At 44.8% G+C, this 23,926-nt stretch overlaps 1 protein-coding gene across 1 annotated transcript; it reads left to right on the top strand.

Moving 5' to 3' along the window:
* The first annotated feature begins 247 nt into the window (after positions 1-247).
* Positions 248-23,868, top strand: RTBDN (retbindin). Its single transcript, XM_088474010.1, has 6 exons — positions 248-335; positions 4,454-4,607; positions 17,651-17,720; positions 17,806-17,934; positions 19,977-20,064; positions 23,274-23,868. The coding sequence occupies exons 2-6, from the start codon at positions 4,460-4,462 to the stop codon at positions 23,553-23,555; spliced, it is 717 nt and encodes a 238-aa protein (XP_088330136.1). The 5' UTR covers positions 248-335; positions 4,454-4,459; the 3' UTR covers positions 23,556-23,868.
* Positions 23,869-23,926: the final 58 nt, after the last annotated feature.

Raw genomic sequence — 23,926 nt, forward strand, 5'->3', positions numbered from 1 at the left:
TTCGTATCATAAATTTACAAATATTGGCGCTGTACCCATCTATTTTTCTAGATATATACATATATATATATATAAATATATATATATATAAATATATATATATATATATATATATATATACAGTATTTGATATGACAGATGAGTCTCTGTGGAGCTGGTGGCTTGAAGTGACCGGTGCAGAGGGGGAGGCAGCGAGAGGAGGAGGGAGGTGGAGATAAAGGGATGTGATGAAGGGGGGGTTGCAGGAAATCTTTAGATACAGAATCAGTGGATTGAGAGAACACATCACAGTGACAGCACCAGGTGACAATCTGCGGCCCAGATAGACGACACAGGTGAGGGGACACAGAGTGTGGCAGGGCACTGGCTGCTAATAGTGGGGGGGGGGGTAGATCAGGTAGAGAGGAGCGGGGAGGATGCTGCAGAGGCTGGGAAGCAGTGCAGCAGGGTAACTGTACAAAGTGATGAGATTAATGTGAATGCAGTAACGGGCTGTGAGACAGCAGAGGAGGCAGAACAGAGATGGGCACTGGGAACCTGAGCTACAGGTGACAGTGTTGTTATTGTAGTGTGTGCAATGAAGAGTGCAAGGCAGCATATAAAGGGTGTTACATGCTGCAGTGTGTGCCACTGGCAGGCAGGTAACGTGCTAATATGGGTATTACAGGAGGAAGGTTGTATATAAATACATCTCTGGCTAATCTGAAGGATAAAGTGTTTGCAGGCTGCCACGCAACAGAGTGATGTGTACAGACAGCGACATAAGGGGAATCACGGGACTAATGTGCAGCAACACGTTACAAGACGCTCAGGAGCTGGGTTACTGTAATAAGATGTTACAGGGGTAATAAGACACTCAGGAGCTGGGTTACTGTAATAAGATGTTACAGGGGTAATAAGACACTCAGGAGCTGGGTTACTGTAATAAGATGTTACAGGGGTAATAAGACACTCAGGAGCTGGGTTACTGTAATAAGATGTTACAGGGGTAATAAGACACTCAGGAGCTGGGTTACTGTAATAAGATGTTACAGGGGTAATAAGACACTCAAGAGCTGGGTTACTGTAATAAGATGTTACAGGGGTAATAAGACACTCAGGACACTCAGGAGCTGGGTTACTGTAATAAGATGTTACAGGGGTAATAAGGCACTCAGGAGCTGGGTTACTGTAATAAGATGTGTACAGGGGTAATAAGGCACTCAGGAGCTGGGTTACTGTAATAAGATGTTACAGGGGTAATAAGACGTTCAGGAGCTGGGTTAATGTAATAAGATGTTACAGGGGTAATAAGACACTCAGGAGCTGGGTTACTGTAATAAGATGTTACAGGGGTAATAAGGCACTCAGGAGCTTGGTTAGTGTAATAAGATGTTACAGGGGTAATAAGACACTCAGGAGCTGGGTTACTGTAATAAGATGTTACAGGGGTAATTAGACACTCAGGAGCTGGGTTACTGTAATAACATGTTACAGGGGTAATAAGACACTCAGGAGCTGGGTTTCTGTAATAACATGTTACAGGGGTAATAAGACACTCAGGAGCTGGGTTACTGTAATAAGATGTGTACAGGGGTAATAAGACACTCAGGAGCTGGCTTACTATAATAAGACACTTAGGAGCTGGGTTACTGTAATAAGATGTTACAGGGGTAATAAGACACTCAGGAGCTGGGTTACTGTAATAAGATGTTACAGGGGTAATAAGACACTCAGGAGCTCGGTTACTGTAATAAGATGTTACAGGGGTAATAAGACACTCAGGAGCTGGGTTACTGTAATAACATGTTACAGGGGTAATAAGACACTCAGGAGCTGGGTTACTGTAATAAGATGTGTACAGGGGTAATAAGACACTCAGGAGCTGGCTTACTGTAATAAGACACTTAGGAGCTGGGTTACTGTAATAAGATGTTACAGGGGTAATAAGACACTCAGGAGCTGGGTTACTGTAATAAGATGTTACAGGGGTAATAAGACACTCAGAAGCTGGGTTACTGTAATAAGATGTTACAGGGGTAATAAGACACTCAGGAGCTGGGTTACTGTAATAAGAAGTTACAGGGGTAATAAGGCACTCAGTAGCTGGGTTACTGTAGAAAGTTGTTACAGTGGGATTAAGACACTCAGGAGCTGGGTTACTGTAATAAGATGTTACAGGAGTAATAAGACAGTCAGGAGCTTGGTTACTGTAATAAGATGTTACAGGAGTAATAAGACAGTCAGGAGCTTGGTTACTGTAATAAGATGTTACAGGGGTAATAAGACACTCAGGAGCTGGGTTACTGTAATAAGATGTTACAGGGGTAATAAGGCACTCAGGAGCTGGGTTACTGTAGAAAGTTGTTACAGTGGGATTAAGACACTCAGGAACTGGGTTATTGTACTGAAATGTTACAGGGCTAATAAGACAGGAGCTGGGTTACTGTAATAAGTTGTTACAGTGGGATTAAGGCACTCAGGAGCTGGGTTACTGTAATAAGATGTTGCAGGGACATATACAAATAGTAGGATTTTTTTATGAGACAAGAAAAGATCTATTTAAAAATCCCCTATTTGTATATCTTGTACAACTTTCTCAAGGGGGCACCACCAACCTTAAATCCTTTGCCAAATTTCTACCTACTCAAAGGCATCAGAACGGGGGGAGGGGCAAAAGGGCAGCTCACCCCCCCCCCCAACATTTGAAAGGCGCCGGGCCGGAGGAGGTGTAATGTGTGGTCTTTTAGTTAAAGACCGCGCAGTACACCTGCTCCTCTTCAGTGCGGTGCAGGGGAGCGTCCACGGATGCTGTTCCTCTATTCCTGATCCGAGCTGGACGTGACGCCGCGTGAGGGCGGAAGTGTGGTTCCATGGACATGGCTCGCTTTCGGAGCTCCGGCGCAACAGGTAAGTAGGGGTTGATGTAAGGGGTGGGAGGAATGATTTCATGTCGCCTCCCCCCCAACATAAAATCGTTTCGATGCCCCTGTATCTACTGTATGTCTTCTGGACACAATTGATTGAAAGAGTTAACTTTCTTTGATCTTTCAGCTATTTCTAAGTTCTTGTGTGTAATTCAACCCATTCTCTCCCAGTTACTGGTTACCTGTACAGAGATAAGAATACACTCAGGAGCTGCGTTACTGTAATGAGATGTTATTGGGGCATTAGGGCACTCAGGAGCTGGGTTACTGTAATATGGTGTTATTAGGGCATTAGGGCACTCAGGAGCTGGGTTACTGTAATATGGTGTTATTGGGGCATTAAGACTCAGGAGCTGGGTTACTGTAATAAGATGTTACAGGGGTAATAAGACACTCAGGAGCTGGGTTACTGTAATAAAATGTTACAGGGGTAATAAAACACTCAGGAGCTGCATTACTGTAATATGGTGTTATTGGGGCATTAGGGCACTCAGGAGCTGGGTTACTGTAATATGGTGTTATTGGGGCATTAAGACTCAGGAGCTGGGTTACTGTAATAAGATGTTACAGGGGTAATAAGACACTCAGGAGCTGGGTTACTGTAATGAGATGTTATTGGGGCATTAGGGCACTCAGGAGCTGGGTTACTGTAATATGGTGTTATTAGGGCATTAGGGCACTCAGGAGCTGGGTTACTGTAATATGGTGTTATTGGGGCATTAGGGCACTCAGGAGCTGGGTTACTGTAATATGGTGTTATTGGGGCATTAAGACTCAGGAGCTGGGTTACTGTAATAAGATGTTACAGGGGTAATAAGACACTCAGGAGCTGGGTTACTGTAATGAGATGTTATTGGGGCATTAGGGCACTCAGGAGCTGGGTTACTGTAATATGGTGTTATTGGGGCATTAGGGCACTCAGGAGCTAGGTTACTGTAATATGGTGTTATTGGGGCATTAGGGCACTCAGGAGCTGGGTTACTGTAATATGGTGTTATTGGGGCATTAAGACTCAGGAGCTGGGTTACTGTAATAAGATGTTATTGGGGCATTAGGGCACTCAGTAGCTGGGTTACTGTAATATGGTGTTATTTGGGCATTAAGACTCAGGAGCTGGGTTACTGTAATAAGATGTTACAGGGGTAATAAGACACTCAGGAGCTGGGTTACTGTAATGAGATGTTATTGGGGCATTAGGGCACTCAGTAGCTGGGTTACTGTAATATGGTGTTATTTGGGCATTAAGACTCAGGAGCTGGGTTACTGTAATAAGATGTTACAGGGCTAATAAGACACTCAGGAGCTGGGTTACTGTAATGAGATGTTATTGGGGCATTAGGGCACTCAGGAACTGAGTTACTGTAATATGGTGTTATTGGGGCATTAAGACTCAGGAGCTGGTTTGGTATAATATGATGTTATTTGGGTATTTAGGCACTCAGGAGCTGGGTAACCAGAATACAGTTTCAGATTAAGCATGGGGTGCTATAGCATTTTCTATTACATGATTATTATTATTATAATAATATTCTCTCTCTTCCCCATAGGATATTATGTCTGTGCTGTTAGTTTCCCTCCTCTCCTCCTTCCTTCTATTCTCCCTGACAAGCGGGTCTCCCGGTACCTGTCTAGTAGACTGGCAACAGAAGAAGACGGCCAGTGCAGAACCCGGGCTGACAAAATGCCAGCAGTATTCTAGCCGTGAGTGTGAACTGGAATATAGAGGGATATGGGGTGGCAATAGAGCTAGCAGGTATTACATTGCCATAAGTCCACTCTGGGACTTTTACTGCTCAGATGGGGGTCTATTTACTAAGCAGTGTTAGGAGACAGAGTGAAAAGTGATAAGAAAGTGATAAGGTGCCAGCCAATCAGCTCCCAACTGTCATCTCACAGGCTGTTTGAAAAATGACAGTTGGGAGCTGATTGGCTGGCACCTTATCACTTTCTTATCACTTTTCACTCTGTCTCCTAACACTGCTTAGTAAATAGACCCCATGGTGTCTGATCCCTGTCACAGCCTGTGTGTGGTTATTCCTCACCAAGGCCCGTGTCCAATTAGATCCGCGAAAAGTTTTCGCCGAGTCGCGGTTTTCGCCTGTTTCCGAAGTATCGCCTTATTCATTTCCAGGACGTTTTCGTCCTAGGCAAAAACTCTATAGGCAAATGCAGGAGAAAAGAAGTGCAAAATCCATATTTTGGGGTACAAATGTTGGGACTTGGTACATAACCCTATGAAAGAACCCCCTTAATGACCAATTCGGAAAAAAAATAAATTAATTCACCCCAAAAAAAGACATGTCATTTTTGGGGCAAATGTGTAAAAAGTATTGGAAAATGGGTCTAAAGTACTGGGACAGGTATTTTGGGGGGCTCTATGGGTGGGACAGGTATTTTGGGGGGCTCAATGGGTGGGACAGGTATTTTGGGGTGATCTATGGATGGGACAGGTGTTTTTAGGATTGCAGGTGGCTGCAGCAGGTGTATTTGTTTTAATATTTAAATCTGCACATTATGGACACAAAAATATACTAGTACCCATTTACATGCACCCCAATTTAACTACAGCAATTATTTCCCTCCCCCCCCCCCCCAAAAAAAATGCTTTCCATCATTTTTCCACACTTCTGTAGGTATGCATATATTAGCCCTTTGACTCAATATAACTAACCTAATTACTTTTATTAGGGTTATTAATACACTTCTATATTAGTTCCCCGGCTGAGTTAGGCTTTATTGGGGGTACAGACTGATTTCCTTCCCAAAAACAAACCTTTTTGCCAGTTCCGCTATTCGCTGCATTCGCCAATATGCGTTTTCGACTGTTTTACAAATGAATAGGGCGAAAAGCGGGAGCGCGTATTGACAATATATGGATCTGCGCTTCACGGTAGGCAGCTACTGATGGCAAAAGGTAATCCCTAAAATTACCCCAAAAGAGATATATAAAACACAATATAGTCACCAGAGCGCACAAAATACAAGGACATAGAGTCAGAATAGTAGATGCTGCCACTGTATGCTCGTATACAACGTGACAAAAACTTCAATAAAAGTATGTGGTAAGAGTCTCTGTGGGCTATCTCCGTGGTCACAATAGGAGGGTTGCTTTGTTATGTTCAAGATGCTTTTTTCATGAAGGTATCCTTATTCCCATGTCACTCACGTGCACATAAAAGAAAGGAAAAAGAAAGGGACCTTCCTAGTGTATTACCATGTATTAAAGTGAGACATGTAAATACAAGACATAAAAAATATCCACCGTATTATGATAAGAATCAAGGCGTACCGGAAAGTGGGGGTGTAGACAAAGTACACCAAAAGCGCTATAGGAGTCCTTCCTGAGAGACAGGAACAAGGGGTCCCAAGACGATCTGCAGTGTCTTTGAAAAGAGCTTCACTTCCTGGATCAGACCTTGAACTGGAACACCAACGCGTTTCAACTATAATTTTAGTCTTTTTCAAGGTGTAAAAATGGTGGAGTTAAGTCCATATATATACCCTCCCTAGAGATCTCATTGGTTGATCCAACATTAATTCAAATGTACACAAATAGTATTAGAAAATAGTAAAATCCACGTACATTACATAAAAGACCTTAAACATATGTGCATAGAGAACAATAAACATTATTAAAACTTGAAAGCAATGTATAACGCTAAGACGGAACGCGGAAGTGGCTAGCTTCTGGTTAGTGATGACACGCACGCGTCACTTCCGGTGTCGGAAGAGGTAGATGCACATATCATTTCATAAAAGGACTTGATCCCCGCTACTACCCCAAATAGAGAGTTTGATACTGTTAGCATATAAGTATTGTCAGGGGTGTATGCACAAGAAAAAAGCCATTTATGAGCAGCTAAAAACTTCATATGAAACGTGGCTCTTTCCGCCATCTTGGATCAGGGAAAATAAATAAAGAATATAAAATCCTAATAAGTTAGAACTGGTATAGTTAAAAAATGGATAATGACAATAAAAATGCATTAATCATAAAAACCATTTTAGCTCAAAGTCTGTGTTAAGACCATTGGGTTTGAGAGTATTAAAATCAAATATATATTTCATTTCTGTCTGAGCCAAACGGGCTTCCTGATCTTTCTTTCTCCAATGGTTACACACCTGCCTAATTCCAATCATTTGTTTAATATTTCCAATTGAGTTATTATGCATTTCTTTAAAATGAGCAGATAAAGAATGGTTTTCAAAGCCCTTTTTGATGTTTCTGAGGTGTTCTGACCATCTGTCTTTTAGACAGCGGCCCGTCCGTCCAATATACCACAAACCACATGTACACTCTATTAAATAGATACAATTTTTTGTTGTACAAGTTATAAAATCTGGTATAGGGTGGGACTCCCCAGTTTTGGAATAAAAGTTTTCAATTTTTGTAGGTTGTTTAGTAAAGGATCTGCATACCAGGCACGTTCCACAGCGATGGAACCCTTTGGTCTTCACTCTTCCCGTTCTTTTTGGCGGGATGGCACTTTTTACAATTTTATTCTTAATGTTAGGTGCCTTCCTATAAACAAACTTGGGTTTAGGAGGAATTACTGATTTTAAAACAGGATCCCGAGTAAGTAAATTCCAATGTCTCCGAATTATCTTTTCAAATTCTTTGTGTTGGACATTAAAAGAAGTGATAAAGGGTAACTTAAAGGAATCTGAAGTATTCTCTTGAGAACCAATTGGTTTTAGTAGTGTTTCCCTATCTACATTGATCATATTTTCTATATGTTCATCCATTTCCTTATCAGTATATCCTTTAGCGATGAATCTGTTTTTGTATGTATTGATTTGATCTTGGAAAACTTTTACATCCATGCAGTTTCTTCTTATCCTTCTGACCTGAACCTTCGGGATGTTTTTGAGCCAAGTACTGTGGTGATTACTATTACAATCTATATAGGCGTTGCAATCCGTGGCTTTACAGTAATTACGAGTTTTAAGAATATTATTTTCCACATAAAAGGTAAGATCCAGAAAGTTTACTTCCACCTTACTAGAATTGTAAGTTAATTCGATATTAAAGGTGGTTGGTTCCAAGGTTTTTTTAAAGGATTCTAATGTAATTTCATCTCCCTTCCATATGAACCAAATGTCGTCTATGTATCTGTACCAATAGACTATATTCTCCAAAAAAGGATTATTATTCCAGATAAACATTGTTTCCCAGAACCCCATGAAGAGGTTGGCATACGAGGGCGCAAACCGAGTGCCCATGGCAGTTCCTCTCGTTTGCATGTAATAATTTCCTAAATAGCAGAAATAATTATTCTTCAAAATAAATTCAATGCCCTCCTCAAGAAAACTATTTTTTTCTGCTGCTAGCTCTCCCCTTTTCAAAAAATTAATCGACAGCCTCTATGCCCTTATTATGGTCAATGATGGTGTAAAGACTTTTGACGTCGGCAGTCACTAACAGTCTTCATCCCATATGATGCCTTTGGTCTTATTTAGTATATCAGAAGTGTCTTTGATATAAGACCTAAGTTTAAGTACTTCCGGTTGTAGATGGTGGTCAACAAAATGAGAGAGATTAGCCGTTATCGAGTTTGTCCCTGCTACAATTGGACGTCCTGGTGGATTACAAAGATCTTTATGTATCTTAGGGAGAATGTAGAATACTGGAATAGTAGGTGGTGAGATGACCATATATTGCATTTCATTGTCTGTGATAGTACCTGAATCCTTATACCTTACTAGTAGATTTAATAAGAGTTTCTCAATTCTATCACTGGGATTGGTTTTGAGTAGCTTATAAGTATCTATGTCATTCAGCTGTCTCATCACCTCTGTATTGTAATTACTGGTGTCCATGATCACTATACTACCGCCTTTGTCAGCTGGTTTTATGACAATCTCTGGGTTATTTCCCAGATCTTTGAGGGCCTTTCTTTCCTTATATGTAAGATTGTCCCTTTCATAAGGCTTCTTTTTCATTTTGATACCCTCCAAATCCATACTGACTGCCTTCGTAAAGCTGTCAATAAAACACCCACGGTTAAAGGTGGGATTAAAAGTAGATCTAGGTTTAAATAACTTTCTTTCACTCTTCCCTTCAGTATTCGTACTGAGGAAGTATTTTTTAATGGACAATTTCCTGACAAATTTTTGTAGGTCAAGATAGGTACCAAATTTATCAAGTTGGTTGTTTGGGGCAAATTTTAACCCCTTTGCCAATACAGAGTTTTCTTCCTTGGTAAGTGTATGAGTACTTAAATTGAAAACTTTCATACGTGTTTCTTCCTCTATAGGATCCTGATTAATGACCAGAAGACGTTTTTTCTCTTTATTCTGCAGCCCCGTGAAGATTTAGTTTTATGTTTTCTGGCTTTTCTTATTAGTTCCAATTCCTTCTCCTTCTGTTCCTGTCTAAAAAATCACGTTTGTTCATAGATTGAAATCTGTTGTAGGTGGGTAAGGGACTTCTTGATCTTCTTCCATCGTTTATATGCCACTCGTCTTTGATATATAAGGAATCCCTGGAAGTACTTCTTGGACGGCGTCTATTAGAATTCTGATACCTGGGAAACCGTTTTTCATATCTGTTGTTTTTCTTTTGTCCTTGATATTGTGTCCTGGAACTTGACGGATATTCCCATTCGTCCTTTCTAAAACTAACTCTTCTTGGTTTAGTGTTTTCTCTACGGTCTCTCCTCTGATACCTTTCCTCTCGTTGAACCTCCTCAGAGAAGCCTTCTTCTAGGTCATCTATATCGCAAGTACAATCGTCATCATATGAATTAAAATGTCCCTTTTCACTGGGAGTATCTATCTTACTTTCTTCATTCTGACGAGAGTGGTCAGTTTTAGTATGGATCTTTATATTCATATTTAACTCTTTAAGATCTCTCTTAAATTTTCTCTGTTTCCGGAGAATAATTTATTTTTCTTTCCTTACAATCCTACTTTCCATTTCTCTTTCTCTATGAATATAATCTTCTGATTCCCTATATGGTGTAAGTACTGTGGTTAGGTGATTGATTTTTTTCTTCCAAAGTTGATAAATCCTTTTTTCTTTGTTGTATAATTAATTGCATTAATGATACTGAACAATCTTCTAATATTTTATTCCATCTTTCATAGAATTCATTATCCATATTCTTAGAGGTAGATTTTTTCTGTATCGTTAAACCCCTAGGTATAATCTGATGGGAAATGTAGTTCTCAAGTGTGACTACCCCCCACCAGGTTTTACTCTCTTGAATTAAAATGTTCTCTAAATTGCACATATTAAGGTCTAAATCCTCTTCTGTAGTATCCAAATTGTCATCTATAAAATCATTTGTCTTAAAAATAGTATTAATTAATAGCTTTCGCTGATCCCTATATCCTAGCATGAGCGCGTATTGAGTAAGGAGGCGAAAACTTCCCCTCAAAACACGCAAATGAGGCGAAAACATTGCGCTTTTCGCCCATCTCGGCTTTTCGCGGCTCCGGTCCCGAGCATGAGGGTAACAAAATAAAACGATAACTAGACAATCAACGCTGGGGCCCCTTCTGCAGCCGTACAGGTGTAAAATGACCACACATGGGGGAGCCCAATCATTATTGGGCATCGTGTGAATAATACAGTGTAATAAAATATGTTGGTATGTAACAAGTGGGTTAGCAAAACAGCCTGTGAGAAATACATTTAAATTAAAAAATGTAAAAAAAAAAATGTTAATTAAAGAACCTGTTTTTAATATTTTTTGGGGGATAATGTTTTAAAAATAGGAATAAAGACCTGTTTATTTTAATTCTTACACGGCCACTCTCACATTCCTGTCAAATCCTATCACAGTCCTGTAAAACCATTGCTGTAGCTCCTCATCTAAGAAGGTGGCTTTATTCATATTACTCAGTTCTTAGCTAGAATAAATAAGCAGCAGTGAGTGGCCTTCAAAGCACAGACATACGGTACTCATCCTGTCTTGTAGCCTTCATAACTACCGTAATATTGGCCTCCAGCCTCTGTATCCTGTCTTCTAGCCTTCATAACTACAATTACACTCTCCCCAGCATCTGTATCCGGCCTTGTAGCCTTCATCACTAATGTTACACAGGCCTCCAGCCTCTGATCCGGCCTTGTAGCCTTCATCACTACAATTACACTCTCCCCAGCATCTGTATCCGGCCTTGTAGCCTTCATAACTATAATTACACTCTCCCCAGCATCTGTATCCGGCCTTGTAGCCTTCATCACTACAATTACACTCTCCCCAGCATCTGTATCCGGCCTTGTAGCCTTCATAACTATAATTACACTCTCCCCAGCCTCTGTATCTGGCCTTCTAGCCTTCATAACTACAATTACACTCTCCCCAGCCTCTGTATCCGGCCTTCTAGCCTTCATCACTAATGTTACACTGGCCTCCAGCCTCTGTATCCGGCCTTCTAGCCTTCATAACTACAATTACACTCTCCCCAGCATCTGTATCCGGCCTTGTAGCCTTCATAACTATAATTACACTCTCCCCAGCCTCTGTATCTGGCCTTCTAGCCTTCATAACTACAATTACACTCTCCCCAGCCTCTGTATCCGGCCTTCTAGCCTTCATCACTAATGTTACACTGGCCTCCAGCCTCTGTATCCGGCCTTCTAGCCTTCATAACTACAATTACACTCTCCCCAGCATCTGTAGCCGGCCTTGTAGCCTTCATCACTAATGTTACACTGGCCTCCATCCTGCCTTATCACCTTGTAAATTGTGCTCTACCATTCCAGACACACAGTCACCTCCATCCGTCCTTATCATCTTCTAAATTGTGGTATACCATTCCTGACACACAGCCACCTATATCCTGCCTTATCACCTTCTATCTGACCTCTACCATCTCTGACACACAGCCACCTCCACCCTACCTTATCACCTTTTATTTGTCCTCTACCATCCCTGACACACAGCCACCTCCATCCTGCCTTATCACCTTCTAAACTGTCCTCTACCATCTCTGACACACAGCCACCTCCATCCTACCTTATCATCTTCTCTACTGTCCTCTACCATCCCTGACACACAGCCAACTCCATCCTGCCTTATCGTCTTCTAGCTGTCCTCTACCATCCCTGACACACAGCCACCTCCATCCTACCTTATCACCTTCTAAATTGTGCTCTACCATCCCTGACACACAGCCACCTCCATCCTGCCTTATAATCTTCTAAATTGTGGTATACAATTTCTGACTTACAGCCACCTCCATCCTGCCTTATCACCTTCTATCTGTCCTCTACCATCCCTGACACACAGCCACCTCCATCCTACCTTATCACCTCCTACCTGTCCTCTACCATCTCTGACACACAGCCACCTCCATCCTGCCTTATCATCTTCTAAACTGTTCTCTACCATCCCTGACACACAGCAACCTCCACCCTGCCTTATCACCTTCTATCTGACCTCTACCATGTCTGACACACAGCCACCTCCATCCTGCATTATCAACTTTTATCTGTCCTCTACCATCCCTGACACACAGCCACCTCCATCCTGCCATATCATCTTCTAAACTGTCCTCTACCATCACTGACACACAGCCACCTCCATCAACCCTATCATCTTCTATCTGACCTCTAAAATCTCTGATACACAGCCACCTCCATCCTACCTTATCACCTTTTATCTGTCCTCTACCATCCCTGAAACACAGCCACCACCATCCTGCCTTATCATCTTCTAAACTGTCCTCTACCATCTCTGACACACAGCCACCTCCATCCTGCCTTATCACCTTCTAGATTGTGCTCTACCATCCCTGACACAGCCACCTCCATCCTGCCTTATCATCTTCTAAACTGTCCTCTACCATCACTGACACACACACACCTCCATCCTGCCTTATCATCTTCTAAACTGTCCTCTACCATATCTGATACACAGCCACCTCCATTCTGTCTTATCACCTTCTATCTGACCTCTACCATCTGTGACACACAGCCACCTCCATCCTGCCATATCACATTCTATCTGTCCTCTACCATTCCTGACACACAGCCACCTCCATCCTGCCATATCATCTTCTAAACTGTCCTCTACCATCACTGACACACAGCCACCTCCAGCCTACCTTATCATTTCTATCTGACCTCTAAAATCTCTGATACACAGCCACCTCCAACCTGCCATATCATCTTCTAAACTGTCCTCTACCATCCCTGACACACAACCACCTCCATCCTGCCTTATCACTTTTTATCTGTCCTCTACCATCCTTGACACACAGCCACTGCCATCCTGCCTTATCACCTTCTATCTGACCTCTACCATCTCTGACACACAGCCACCTCCATCCTGCCATATCACCTTTTATCTGTCCTCTACCATCCCTGACACACAGCCACCTCCATCCTACCTTATCACCTTCTATCTGTCCTCTACCATTCGAGATACAGCCACCTCTACCCTGCCTTATCTTCTTCTAAACTGTCCTCTGCCATCCCTGATTCACAGCCACCACCATCCTACCTTATCATCTTCTAAGCTGTCCTCTACCATCACTGACACACAGCCACCTCCATCCTGCCTTATCATCTTCTAAACTGTCCTCTACCATCCCTGACACACAGCCACCTCCATCCTGCCTTATCACCTTCTATCTGACCTCTACCATCTCTGACACACAGCCACCTCCATCCTGCATTATCAATTTTTATCTGTCCTCTACCATCCCTGACACACAGCCACCTCCATCCTGCCATATCATCTTCTAAACTGTCCTCTACCATCACTGACACACAGCCACCTCCATCCAACCTTATCATCTTCTATCTTACCTCTAAAATCTGATACACAGCCACCTCCATCCTGCCTTATCACCTTTTATTTGTCCTCTACCATCCCTGACACACAGCCACCTCCATCCTACCTTATCACCTCCTATCTGTCCTCTACCATCTCTGACACACAGCCACCTCCATCCTGCCTTATCTTCTAAACTGTTCTCTACCATCCCTGACACACAGCCACCTCCACCCTGCCTTATCACCTTCTATCTGACCTCTACCATGTCTGACACACAGCCACCTCCATCCTGCATTTTCAACTTTTATCTGACCTCTACCATCCCTGACACACAGCCACCTCCATCCTGCCTTATCATCTTCTAAACTGTCCTCTACCATCTCTGACACACAGCCACCTCCATCCTGCCTTATCACCTTCTAGATTGTGCTCTACCATCCCTGACACAGCCACCTCCATCCTGCCTTATCATCTTCTAAACTGTCCTCTACCATCACTGACACACACACACCTCCATCCTGCCTTATCATCTTCTAAACTGTCCTCTACCATATCTGATACACAGCCACCTCCATTCTGTCTTATCGCCTTCTATCTGACCTCTACCATCTGTGACACACAGCCACCTCCATCCTGCCATATCACATTCTATCTGTCCTCTACCATTCCTGACACACAGCCACCTCCATCCTGCCATATCATCTTCTAAACTGTCCTCTACCATCACTGACACACAGCCACCTCCAGCCTACCTTATCATTTCTATCTGACCTCTAAAATCTGATACACAGCCACCTCCAACCTGCCATATCATCTTCTAAACTGTCCTCTACCATCCCTGACACACAACCACCTCCATCCTGCCTTATCACCTTTTATCTGTCCTCTACCATCCCTGACACACAGCCACCTCCATCCTGCCATATCATCTTCTAAACTGTCCTCTACCATCACTGACACACAGCCACTTCCATCCTACCTTATCATTTCTATCTGACCTCTAAAATCTCTGATACACAGCCACCTCCAACCTGCCATATCATCTTCTAAACTGTCCTCTACCATCCCTGACACACAACCACCTCCATCCTGCCTTATCACCTTTTATCTGTCCTCTACCATCCCTGACACACAGCCACCTCCATCATACCTTATCACCTTCTATCTGTCCTCTACCATTCGAGATACAGCCACGTCCACCCTGCCTTATCTTCTTCTAAACTGTCCTCTGCCATCCCTGATTCACAGCCACCACCATCCTACCTTATCATCTTCTAAGCTGTCCTCTACCATCACTGACACACAGCCACCTCCATCCTGCCTTATCATCTTCTAAACTGTCCTCTACCATCCCTGACACACAGCCACCTCCATCCTGCCTTATCACCTTCTATCTGACCTCTACCATCCCTGACACACAGCCACCTCCATCCTGCATTATCAATTTTTATCTGTCCTCTACCATCCCTGACACACAGCCACTTCCATCCTGCCATATCATCTTCTAAACTGTCCTCTACCATCACTGACACACAGCCACCTCCATCCTACCTTATCATCTTCTATCTGACCTCTAAAATCTGATACACAGCCACCTCCATCCTGCCTTATCACCTTTTATTTGTCCTCTACCATCCCTGACACACAGCCACCTCCATCCTGCCTTATCACTTTTTATCTGTCCTCTACCATCCTTGACACACAGCCACCTCCATCCTGCCTTATCACCTTCTATCTGTCCTCTACCATCTCTGACACACAGCCACCTCCATCCTGCCTTATCACTTTTTATCTGTCCTCTACCATCCTTGACACACAGCCACCTCCATCCTGCCTTATCACCTTCTATCTGTCCTCTACCATCTCTGACACACAGCCACCTCCATCCTGCCTTATCACTTTTTATCTGTCCTCTACCATCCTTGACACACAGCCACCGCCATCCTGCCTTATCACCTTCTATCTGACCTCTACCATCCCTGACACACAGCCACCTCCATCCTTCCTTATTACCTTCTATCTGTCCTCTACCATCCCTGGCCCACAGCCACCGCCATCCTGCCTTATCACCTTCTATCTGTCCTCTACCATCCCTGACATGCAACCACCTTTAGGCAGCATTTTGGGGTTATGGTTAGGTTTTGGGTGGGGGGAGGTAAGGGTTAGGCACCCCTAAGAGGGTTAGGGTTAGGCACACTGGGTGTGTATTAGGGTTAGGTACTGAGAGGGGAGGGTTAGGTTTAAGCACGAAGGGGGAAGTCTTAGGTTTAGGCGCTAGCGGGGAGGGTTACGGTGTGGAGGTTTAGGGTTAGGCTACAAGGAGAGGGTTAGGGGGAGTAGGGCAGGGGAGGGAAGTATACTTACCTTACCCGTCGGGTTACAGATCAACGGGATTCCGCTGTCGGTATATTGACAGGAGGCATCCCGACTGTCGGTATTACATATCGATTCGCTTTTGAGTGCCTTTTTTTATAAATACTATATATATATATATATATATAATATATATATATATGCACCGGTAATTGTTTTTCTATAGCTCCACCCCCAGTTCCTGAACCTATTTTTCCAGAAGAATAGCCCTGCACTCAGCCGCCTCCATCCTGCCATATCATCTTCTAAACTGTCCTCTACCTTCCATGGCACAGAGCCACCTGCATCACCATCTTCACCCTATCCCGCCTTTCCATCTCATAAACTGTGCTCACACTACATACACATCCCGCCTTACAAAGACTGGCCACCGGCACACCACACACGGCTAGCATAGTGTCTTTATTCAGCCTTGGACTTCTTTCCAATTTTGCTATACTAACCTCCAGCACCACTTCTTCCAGCCTACATCGCCCCGCAGGTCACGCATGTTGCATGAATTACAGTGTAATACGGTATGCAGTCGGGAAGCTGGCAGACCTATGCCTACGCCTGTCATTAGACATACACCGGGAGCCCGACATCCCGATCGAAGGGACACCAGGTGCCGAGCATGGATAGCCGCGGCGGGGGGGAGGGTTAGGTTTAGGGTTCCCTGGGGGGACTTAGGGTTAGGCACCCCCTGCGAGGTTAGGTTTAGGCTAGGAGAAGGGGGGGTTAGCATTAGGCACCCCCGGGGGGGACTTAGGGTTAGGCACCCCACCGGGGTACTTAGGTTTAGGTGGCGGGGAAGGGGGGGTTAGGTTTAAGCACTTAGGGGGGGATTAGGGTTGGGCACTGGGGGGGGGGGAAGGTTAGGGTTAGGCACCCCTAAGGGTGCAGCAGGGGGTAGAAATAGGTTAGTTTATACGTACCTTAGGACGATCGGGATTTCCTCCTCTGCCGGGATACCGCTGTCGGGATTCCAACCGCCGGGCATGGGTCCGGCGGTAAATCATTCCGATTCCGTGTAATACAGCTGCTACATCTATTCATCTAGTCTCGTTTTAGATGCATCTCACACAAAAGTTCCCCCCTATCCTCTGTACAATGCTAGTATTATTCTGGCCTCTGCCTCCTTACAAGTTTACACTTTCAATAATATCACTTTAGCGTTTAGCCCATAAGATGATTTCATGGTGAAAGGGGGCAGATGACTAATTTTGCATATTGTTACGCCACATTCCTTGTTATAGAAAAGATTTTCACATGAAGCTCGAATTATTTAGTTCACAAATGTTTGTCATCCTGATTTAGGGCTGGACATAAATCCATACACTATGTGCCATATATAAAAATGTACACTTTAAAATTGGTTGCACTGTTCATAAATTGCAGCCGTTGTTTTCAGATGATGATATCAAATGCTTTTGATTCTCTCAGAGGCAGATCAGAAGGAATCACCCCTAAGTTAAGAATAGCAGGGGAGTGGAGATACACATCAATCGTGCCCTTAGAGATTTTAGGAGGTGTCTCTTTAAGTGTCCCATAAGCCTGCTGCAAGTTTCCAGGTTGCTGCGGATTCCGGGGGCGCATGTTTGCACCAGGCGTATCGTACCGTAAGCTAGCATTCTCATGTCTATCATTTTCTCCAATTCCCAGATTCATGCTGTTCTCAGGATCAATCAGATGCCCCCTTCCCATGGGACGGATGTGGCCCCCCCAGTTCCAGGTAACCCCAGCTGTTTTGCCCTCCACGTGTATTAACAACATCTGGAGAGAAGATCCTGACGTTTTTGTTGTCTCTCTCGTCTCAGGTGTGAGGAGTATGTGACCCGGGTGCAATGCATGTACCGCTGCTCCCCCCAGATTGCTAAGTGGGGCCACCCCAAAACAGTCGCAGGGGTCCATGAACTGCCCCTGTGCAACAAATTCTGTGATGACTGGTAAGGATATTTATTATACGGTGGTGTGATCCAACCTAGTATGCTACTTGAAGGAGCACCTGTCCTCTACGACCCAAACATGTCTCTGGTCTATATTGCACTAAGACAGGGATGGGGAACCTCAGGCCCGGGGGCCGTATAAGACCCCCAGAAACATTTGGTCTGGCCCTCAGAGCTTTTTTCTGCTAGCCTCATCTGGCTAGCAGGGTGCTTAGAATGCCATCCTACAGCCAGAATCTATGCAGCAGTGCTGCCTGGAGCGTCCTTAGGACCTTTCAGATGGTCACACCGCTGCCCTTACAGCCCCCTGGAGCATCCTCAGGATGCTCCGGGCATAGCTGTATTCATCGGCGTTTGTGGCCCCGCCCCGTGTGACCTCACATTGAGGGGGCATGACCTGCACCAAACCCGCAAATAATGTTATATATATATATCAAAATGGTCCTTGGAAGAAAAAAGGTTCCCCTACCCCTGCACTAAGATATCGGTTCAGCCCACAAAATGACTGCCATAGCGTGTGATTAATGGGTGCAATTTAATTTTTTTTTTAAATCTCTGACTGGACCGACGCTTGGGTTGATAGGCACAACTCGGCACAGGCTGCAATTGTGCCAACACGCCCTCACTGAATATTGCCCATACGTAAGCTCCCCGTTACCACCCCAGTTTTTTTCCCCCTCGCCACAGGCGGAGATGAGAGAGCGGTCGCGAGGGACTCAGCATCACCCATAGAATTGCGTGCTCAGCTCCAGCATGTGTATAGTCACAAAATCCCACGCAAGATCCGTCGGCAAAACCGACTTGCGTTCAGCTTTGCATCAGTGTATATTTAAAGAAAGGGGGTTTTACACAGGTCTGGCTTGTGCCGATCATTTAGGGTGGAACTTACCGCACTGTGGGGCTAATTCAGCAGTGCTGGCAAGTGCACTGCTGAACGCAGATTCCCGATTATCGGGAATCTATGCATGCACAAGACCCATTCTGCGAGTGTGGAGAATGGGTCCTGCTAACATGCACACCAGCCCTCGAATGCCTCTGCCTGATTGACAGGCAGAGGCATTTAAGGGGCAGTGCGGGGGCAGCCAGCGTTTCCAGGAGTGACCAGCCCAGAGACTGTGTGGACATACTACGCTGTCTGCTGGACTCGCAAGCCGACCAGCCTGAGTAAGCTGAGGCTTACTCAGCTGGCCGGCCGCCCGTGCCGTCCCCCACTGGTGGTCAATGGTCGCGATGGAAGGAGCCCGTCCCTGCGATGTGCTGGGATTGAAGTTACCGCGTCAGGGGTCTCTTCACTCCTGTGCTAGGACTCCTGCGCATGCACGATCTACAGACCACACATGTGCGGCGGCCATTGCTGGGGAGGGCTCCTCTGAAAACCCTCTCCTGGCTAGGTTTGCTATGTGTAGCACAACGCCAAATGGCCACAGCATGCGGCTGTGGGGCACTGCGAGATCTCAGATCAGGACCTGTATATGGCGAGGTGTGACCTCTGCGCATGTAAGGATCAAAAACCATTGCGGTATTGCAAAAACATCACAATACCGATACTCTGAATCAGGCCCAACAAGTGAGAATTGAACGGATTTTGTTTAAAACTAGAACTTGTGCGTATCCCTTTCTGTACAGGCAATGAGAGGAGTGCTTCTGTATGTAAGTTTAAAATGCTGTCAATTAATTTAGGCAAATTCCGGTTGCAGTCGGTATGTAAAGATTCCAGCCCGGAATGTTAAGGACATATATATGGTACTAAGAGGCCCATTTGTCGATGAGTTTTATCATACGCAACGAGTTTTATCATACGCAACGAGTTTCAAAACTCGTTGTGTATGATGGTGCTCCAGCCAATCAGCTCCTGTCATGTTTGTAAAATGACAGTTGGGAGCTGATTGGCTGGAGCACCACTTATCATACACAACAAGTTTTAAAACTCTTTGCGTATGATAAAACTTGTTGCATATGATAAAACTCGTTGATAAATGGCCCCTTGATGTTTTCAGCTGAGACGTGAAAGCCATCCGCAATAAAGTCTCTTGTCACGGCAGGTTTGACGCTTGCAGAAAGGACTTAGTATGTTCCGGGTGTGTAACCTCCACCAGGAACTGCAGCAGAGGGTGCATCACATACACACAGGTGAGTTTGGGGGTTCCCTGTAATTTTTGCTGTCCACTGTGTTCCATTTACATTAAATGATTTATCTTACAGTGTTCTCTTTTACACTTACATGGTTTAATCCCAACTGGCACGATGTGCTCTCCGTTTCACCTTTATGCAGGCTGGTATCGAGTCAGATAATGGCATCTGCCAAATGCCCGCCTGTCACAGCAGTAGGAATTATTGAAATAATCTCACCCAAATTGTGTCCCAGGTCTGAATGATCCCATTATCCCTACAGCAATCCCATATGTCAGATGCACTTATCCTATCCAGGGGGTGGGGTGGAACACTGATCCTCTTACCTTATTGGGATAATATCTGGCAAAAGACTTTTTATCCCATCAAAGTACTGGGTCACTGACCACTTCACCTTCTGGACACTACAGGTCATTATTACGCTGCACGGATCTATCCACTGTAACATCCATTGTGGCCAAGCCCGTGCCCAATGGAGGAGAACGGGAAATGTACAGTTGATAAGGTGGCTGTAGTACAGAACATGGAGGCTTCCAGTAGCAGTGAGCGAGGTTCCAACGGAACATCGCCACAAATTAAATCGGCCCCATACAGTGACTCTTTGACACGTTACTTGCAGGGGAGCTCTGTGTCTGGGTCTGGCCAGCCAGAAGTGAATGTTGGAGCCACAGAGCAGCCCAACAACTAATTTACAGATTTTTCTGACATACTCAGAACTGGGAAATAAACGGGCACTGTGGCGGCATCACCATTTACTGATAAGGCACCACTAACATCTGCAGCGTCGGGAAGTCAGGATCGCAAATTCTACACATATAAAAAACAGAACAAGTACGTACAAAGGGGCTGATGCGCTGCTGATCGCAGATTCCCGATTATCGGGAATCTGCACGTGCGCAGGACCCATTTTGCGAGTGTGCAGAATGGGTCATGCAGTCGCATGCAGTCCCTTCCATGCCTCTGCCTGATTGACAGGCAGGAGCATTTAAGGGGCGGTGCAGGGGCGGCCAGCGTTCCCAGAAGTGTGGGCGTCAACCACGTTTTCCGGGAGTGGCAAGGGTAGGGACTATGTCGACCGATGCAGTGTCCTAGCCTTGCAAGCCGGCCAGCCTGCATAAGCTGAGGCTTACTCAGCTGGCTGGTGGCCCGGCACCGTCCACCATCGCGACCATCAACCACCAATGGTCGTTTGGTAATCCCAGCCTGCGAGCTCGGCCGTAGTGCTGGGATCGCAAATGCAGCAGGGGGTGTCATACATACACATCCTGTGCATTTGCATATTAGCAAGGACAGAATAGCAAAGCTACCTGCGTGCACTACACACTACAGTATACTGTATGCCTGCGTGCAGCTTTGCAATTCTGTCTGATGCTGAATGTTTTGGGGGGGGGGTTTGGAGGGGGGGGGGGGGGGGCTGATCTTTTGTGGTCCAAGAAAAATGGCAAAGACACTTTAAGGTTCCAGTTCAATAAGAAGCAAACTTCAAGCGACACTTCCTTTTACAGCAGTTACCATAGTAATAAGTGACATTTAAAGTTGCTTGATGAAAGTTTGAACAAGGTTAAGTTGTTGCTTTGTTATTTATTTTTTATAAAGTACAGTTAAAGCCTATGAGATCGGGAAGCCCTTCTTCTTACCGGTTGGGTATAATTTTGTCAACATTCATAGAGGTATAGTTACTAAAGTGCAGGTATTTAGAAGTGGAGATGCAACCAATCAGGTTCTATTTATCATTTATCTAGCATCTTCTAGAAGATAATAGCTAGAATCTGATTGGTTGCTATGGGCAAGAACCCAACTTCTAAAAACCTGCACTTTGGTAAATATACCCCATAATGTTGACATTCACCATGTCGGCATGATTAGAATGTTGACAAAATGTTCCTGGTGGTGCAGTGGTGACTTAGCTCTTTTGGCGGGTCCAGCAGTGACGTAATGAGGACTTTCAGCTGTGATGGAGCAGTTCCCCTAACCCTAGTGACTAATGCCTTCACCTAGTGCTCAAACTTAACCCTCCCCCTAGTCCCTAACCCTAGTGATTAATATCTTCACCTAGTACCTAACCCACCCCCTAGCGACTAACGCCTTCCACCAGTGCCTAACCCTTCGCCTAGTGCTCAACCTTAACCCTCCCCCTAGTGACTAACACCTTCACCTAGTGCCTAACCCTCCCTCTATTGCATGCCTTCCCCTAGTGCCAAACCCTAACCCTAGTAACTAATGCCTTCCCCTAGTGCCAAACCCTAGTGACTGCCGTCCCCTAGTGTTAAACCCTAAGGTGCGTACACACTGGGCGATAAAGTGGACGACTGAACGATAACGATATCGTTATCGTTCAGTCGTCCACTTTATCGTCCATTTTTAAGCCCAAAAAGATGAACGATGACGACGACGCGCATTCCCGCGGGTCGTTCGTCATCATCGTTCATCGGGCTGACTTGCAGGCCAACCTTAAGATCTCGTCAGGTTGCTGCATGTCAGGGAATGGGGGAGAGAGCCCGGCGCTGAACGATATCGTTAATGATATCGTTCAGCGGCTGTGCTCAATGTCATAAACGACATTAAGCACTGCCTGCCGGGGACACACTAGACAATATCGCTCAGGGAGCATATTGTCTAGTGTGTATGCACCTTAACTCTAGTGACTAACCCTCCCTTTAGTGACTAATGCCTTCACCTAGTGCCTAACCCTAGTGAATTACCCTCCCTTTAGTACCTAACCCTCCCCCTAGTGACTGCCTTCCCCTAGTACCCAACCCTAACCCTTCACTTACTGCTCAACCTTAACCCCACCCTAGTGACTAATGCCTTCACCTAGTGCCTAACCCTCCCCTAGTGACTAATGCCATCCACTAGTGCCTAACCCTCCCTCTTTTGAATAATGCCTTCCCCTAGTGCCCAACCCAAACCCCAGTGGCTACCCCTCCCCTCCCTGCAGAATGTTGACATTTTTTTACAATGTCACTATCACAGTGGTCAACATTGTGGTGTCAACGGGGTGACTGTATCCATCTTCCAGTGAGTAGAACTGCACCTCCTATTTTACAGCAGATTTAACAAATGACATACTTTATTAAGCAATGGCATCCCTTTGAGTAAATATTTTATCAGCTGCTCCTAATATGAATACAAACATTCAGCTGGTCCGGGTATGGTAGAATTGCCGAATATGCAGCATGTTCTTAACAAATATAATGGTTCCCTTACAGAAGTTTGGAGCAGGTCAACAGTTGTGCGACACCATCTGGAAACACACATTTGTAGCCATGACCGAGGACTGCTTTTGCATCACTCCACCAGAGGAGGGGGCGGACCTTGAACAGAACCCCACCCATGCAGATCTAGACACCACCCAGGAGGGGTCTTCAGGATATCCAGAGAAGTGCTATCAGGACCCTCACAAAGTACCACATAACAGGGTGAGAAGAGCTTTGCGCAAGAGGAATATCCAAATAGATGTGGACGGAAGTGGCAGCGGCAACGGCGGGTAAAGAACACGGGGCAACTTTTTATTACTTACGCTCTGTTCAACCTCCTTCCTCTGATAAGCCATTTCCTCTCCCCTGTACCTGCCCCCCAAATGCTTCTCTTTACCGAATGATTGTTACCAAAGTCGAGAGACAACTGACCAAGAGACGCGTCTCCACAAGCACAAGCTGGGCCGATAAACCTTTCATGCCGCCGCTCCGTACCGGAGTTTCAGTAATTAAAAAAAGGTTTGGTGGGTAGCAAAATTGTATACTGAAAGTATCTGTATTGTTATCAAAGCAGAACTGAAAATAAATCCATTCATTAATTAATGTACACCTTCTGTCTGCCACGCTTATTCCACCTAGTGAACGTACGGAGGGTAACAGACGCC

Source organism: Taudactylus pleione, unplaced genomic scaffold, assembly GCF_031769625.1.
Source record: "Taudactylus pleione unplaced genomic scaffold, aTauple2 ptg000145l, whole genome shotgun sequence".
Lineage (NCBI taxonomy): Eukaryota > Metazoa > Chordata > Amphibia > Anura > Myobatrachidae > Taudactylus > Taudactylus pleione.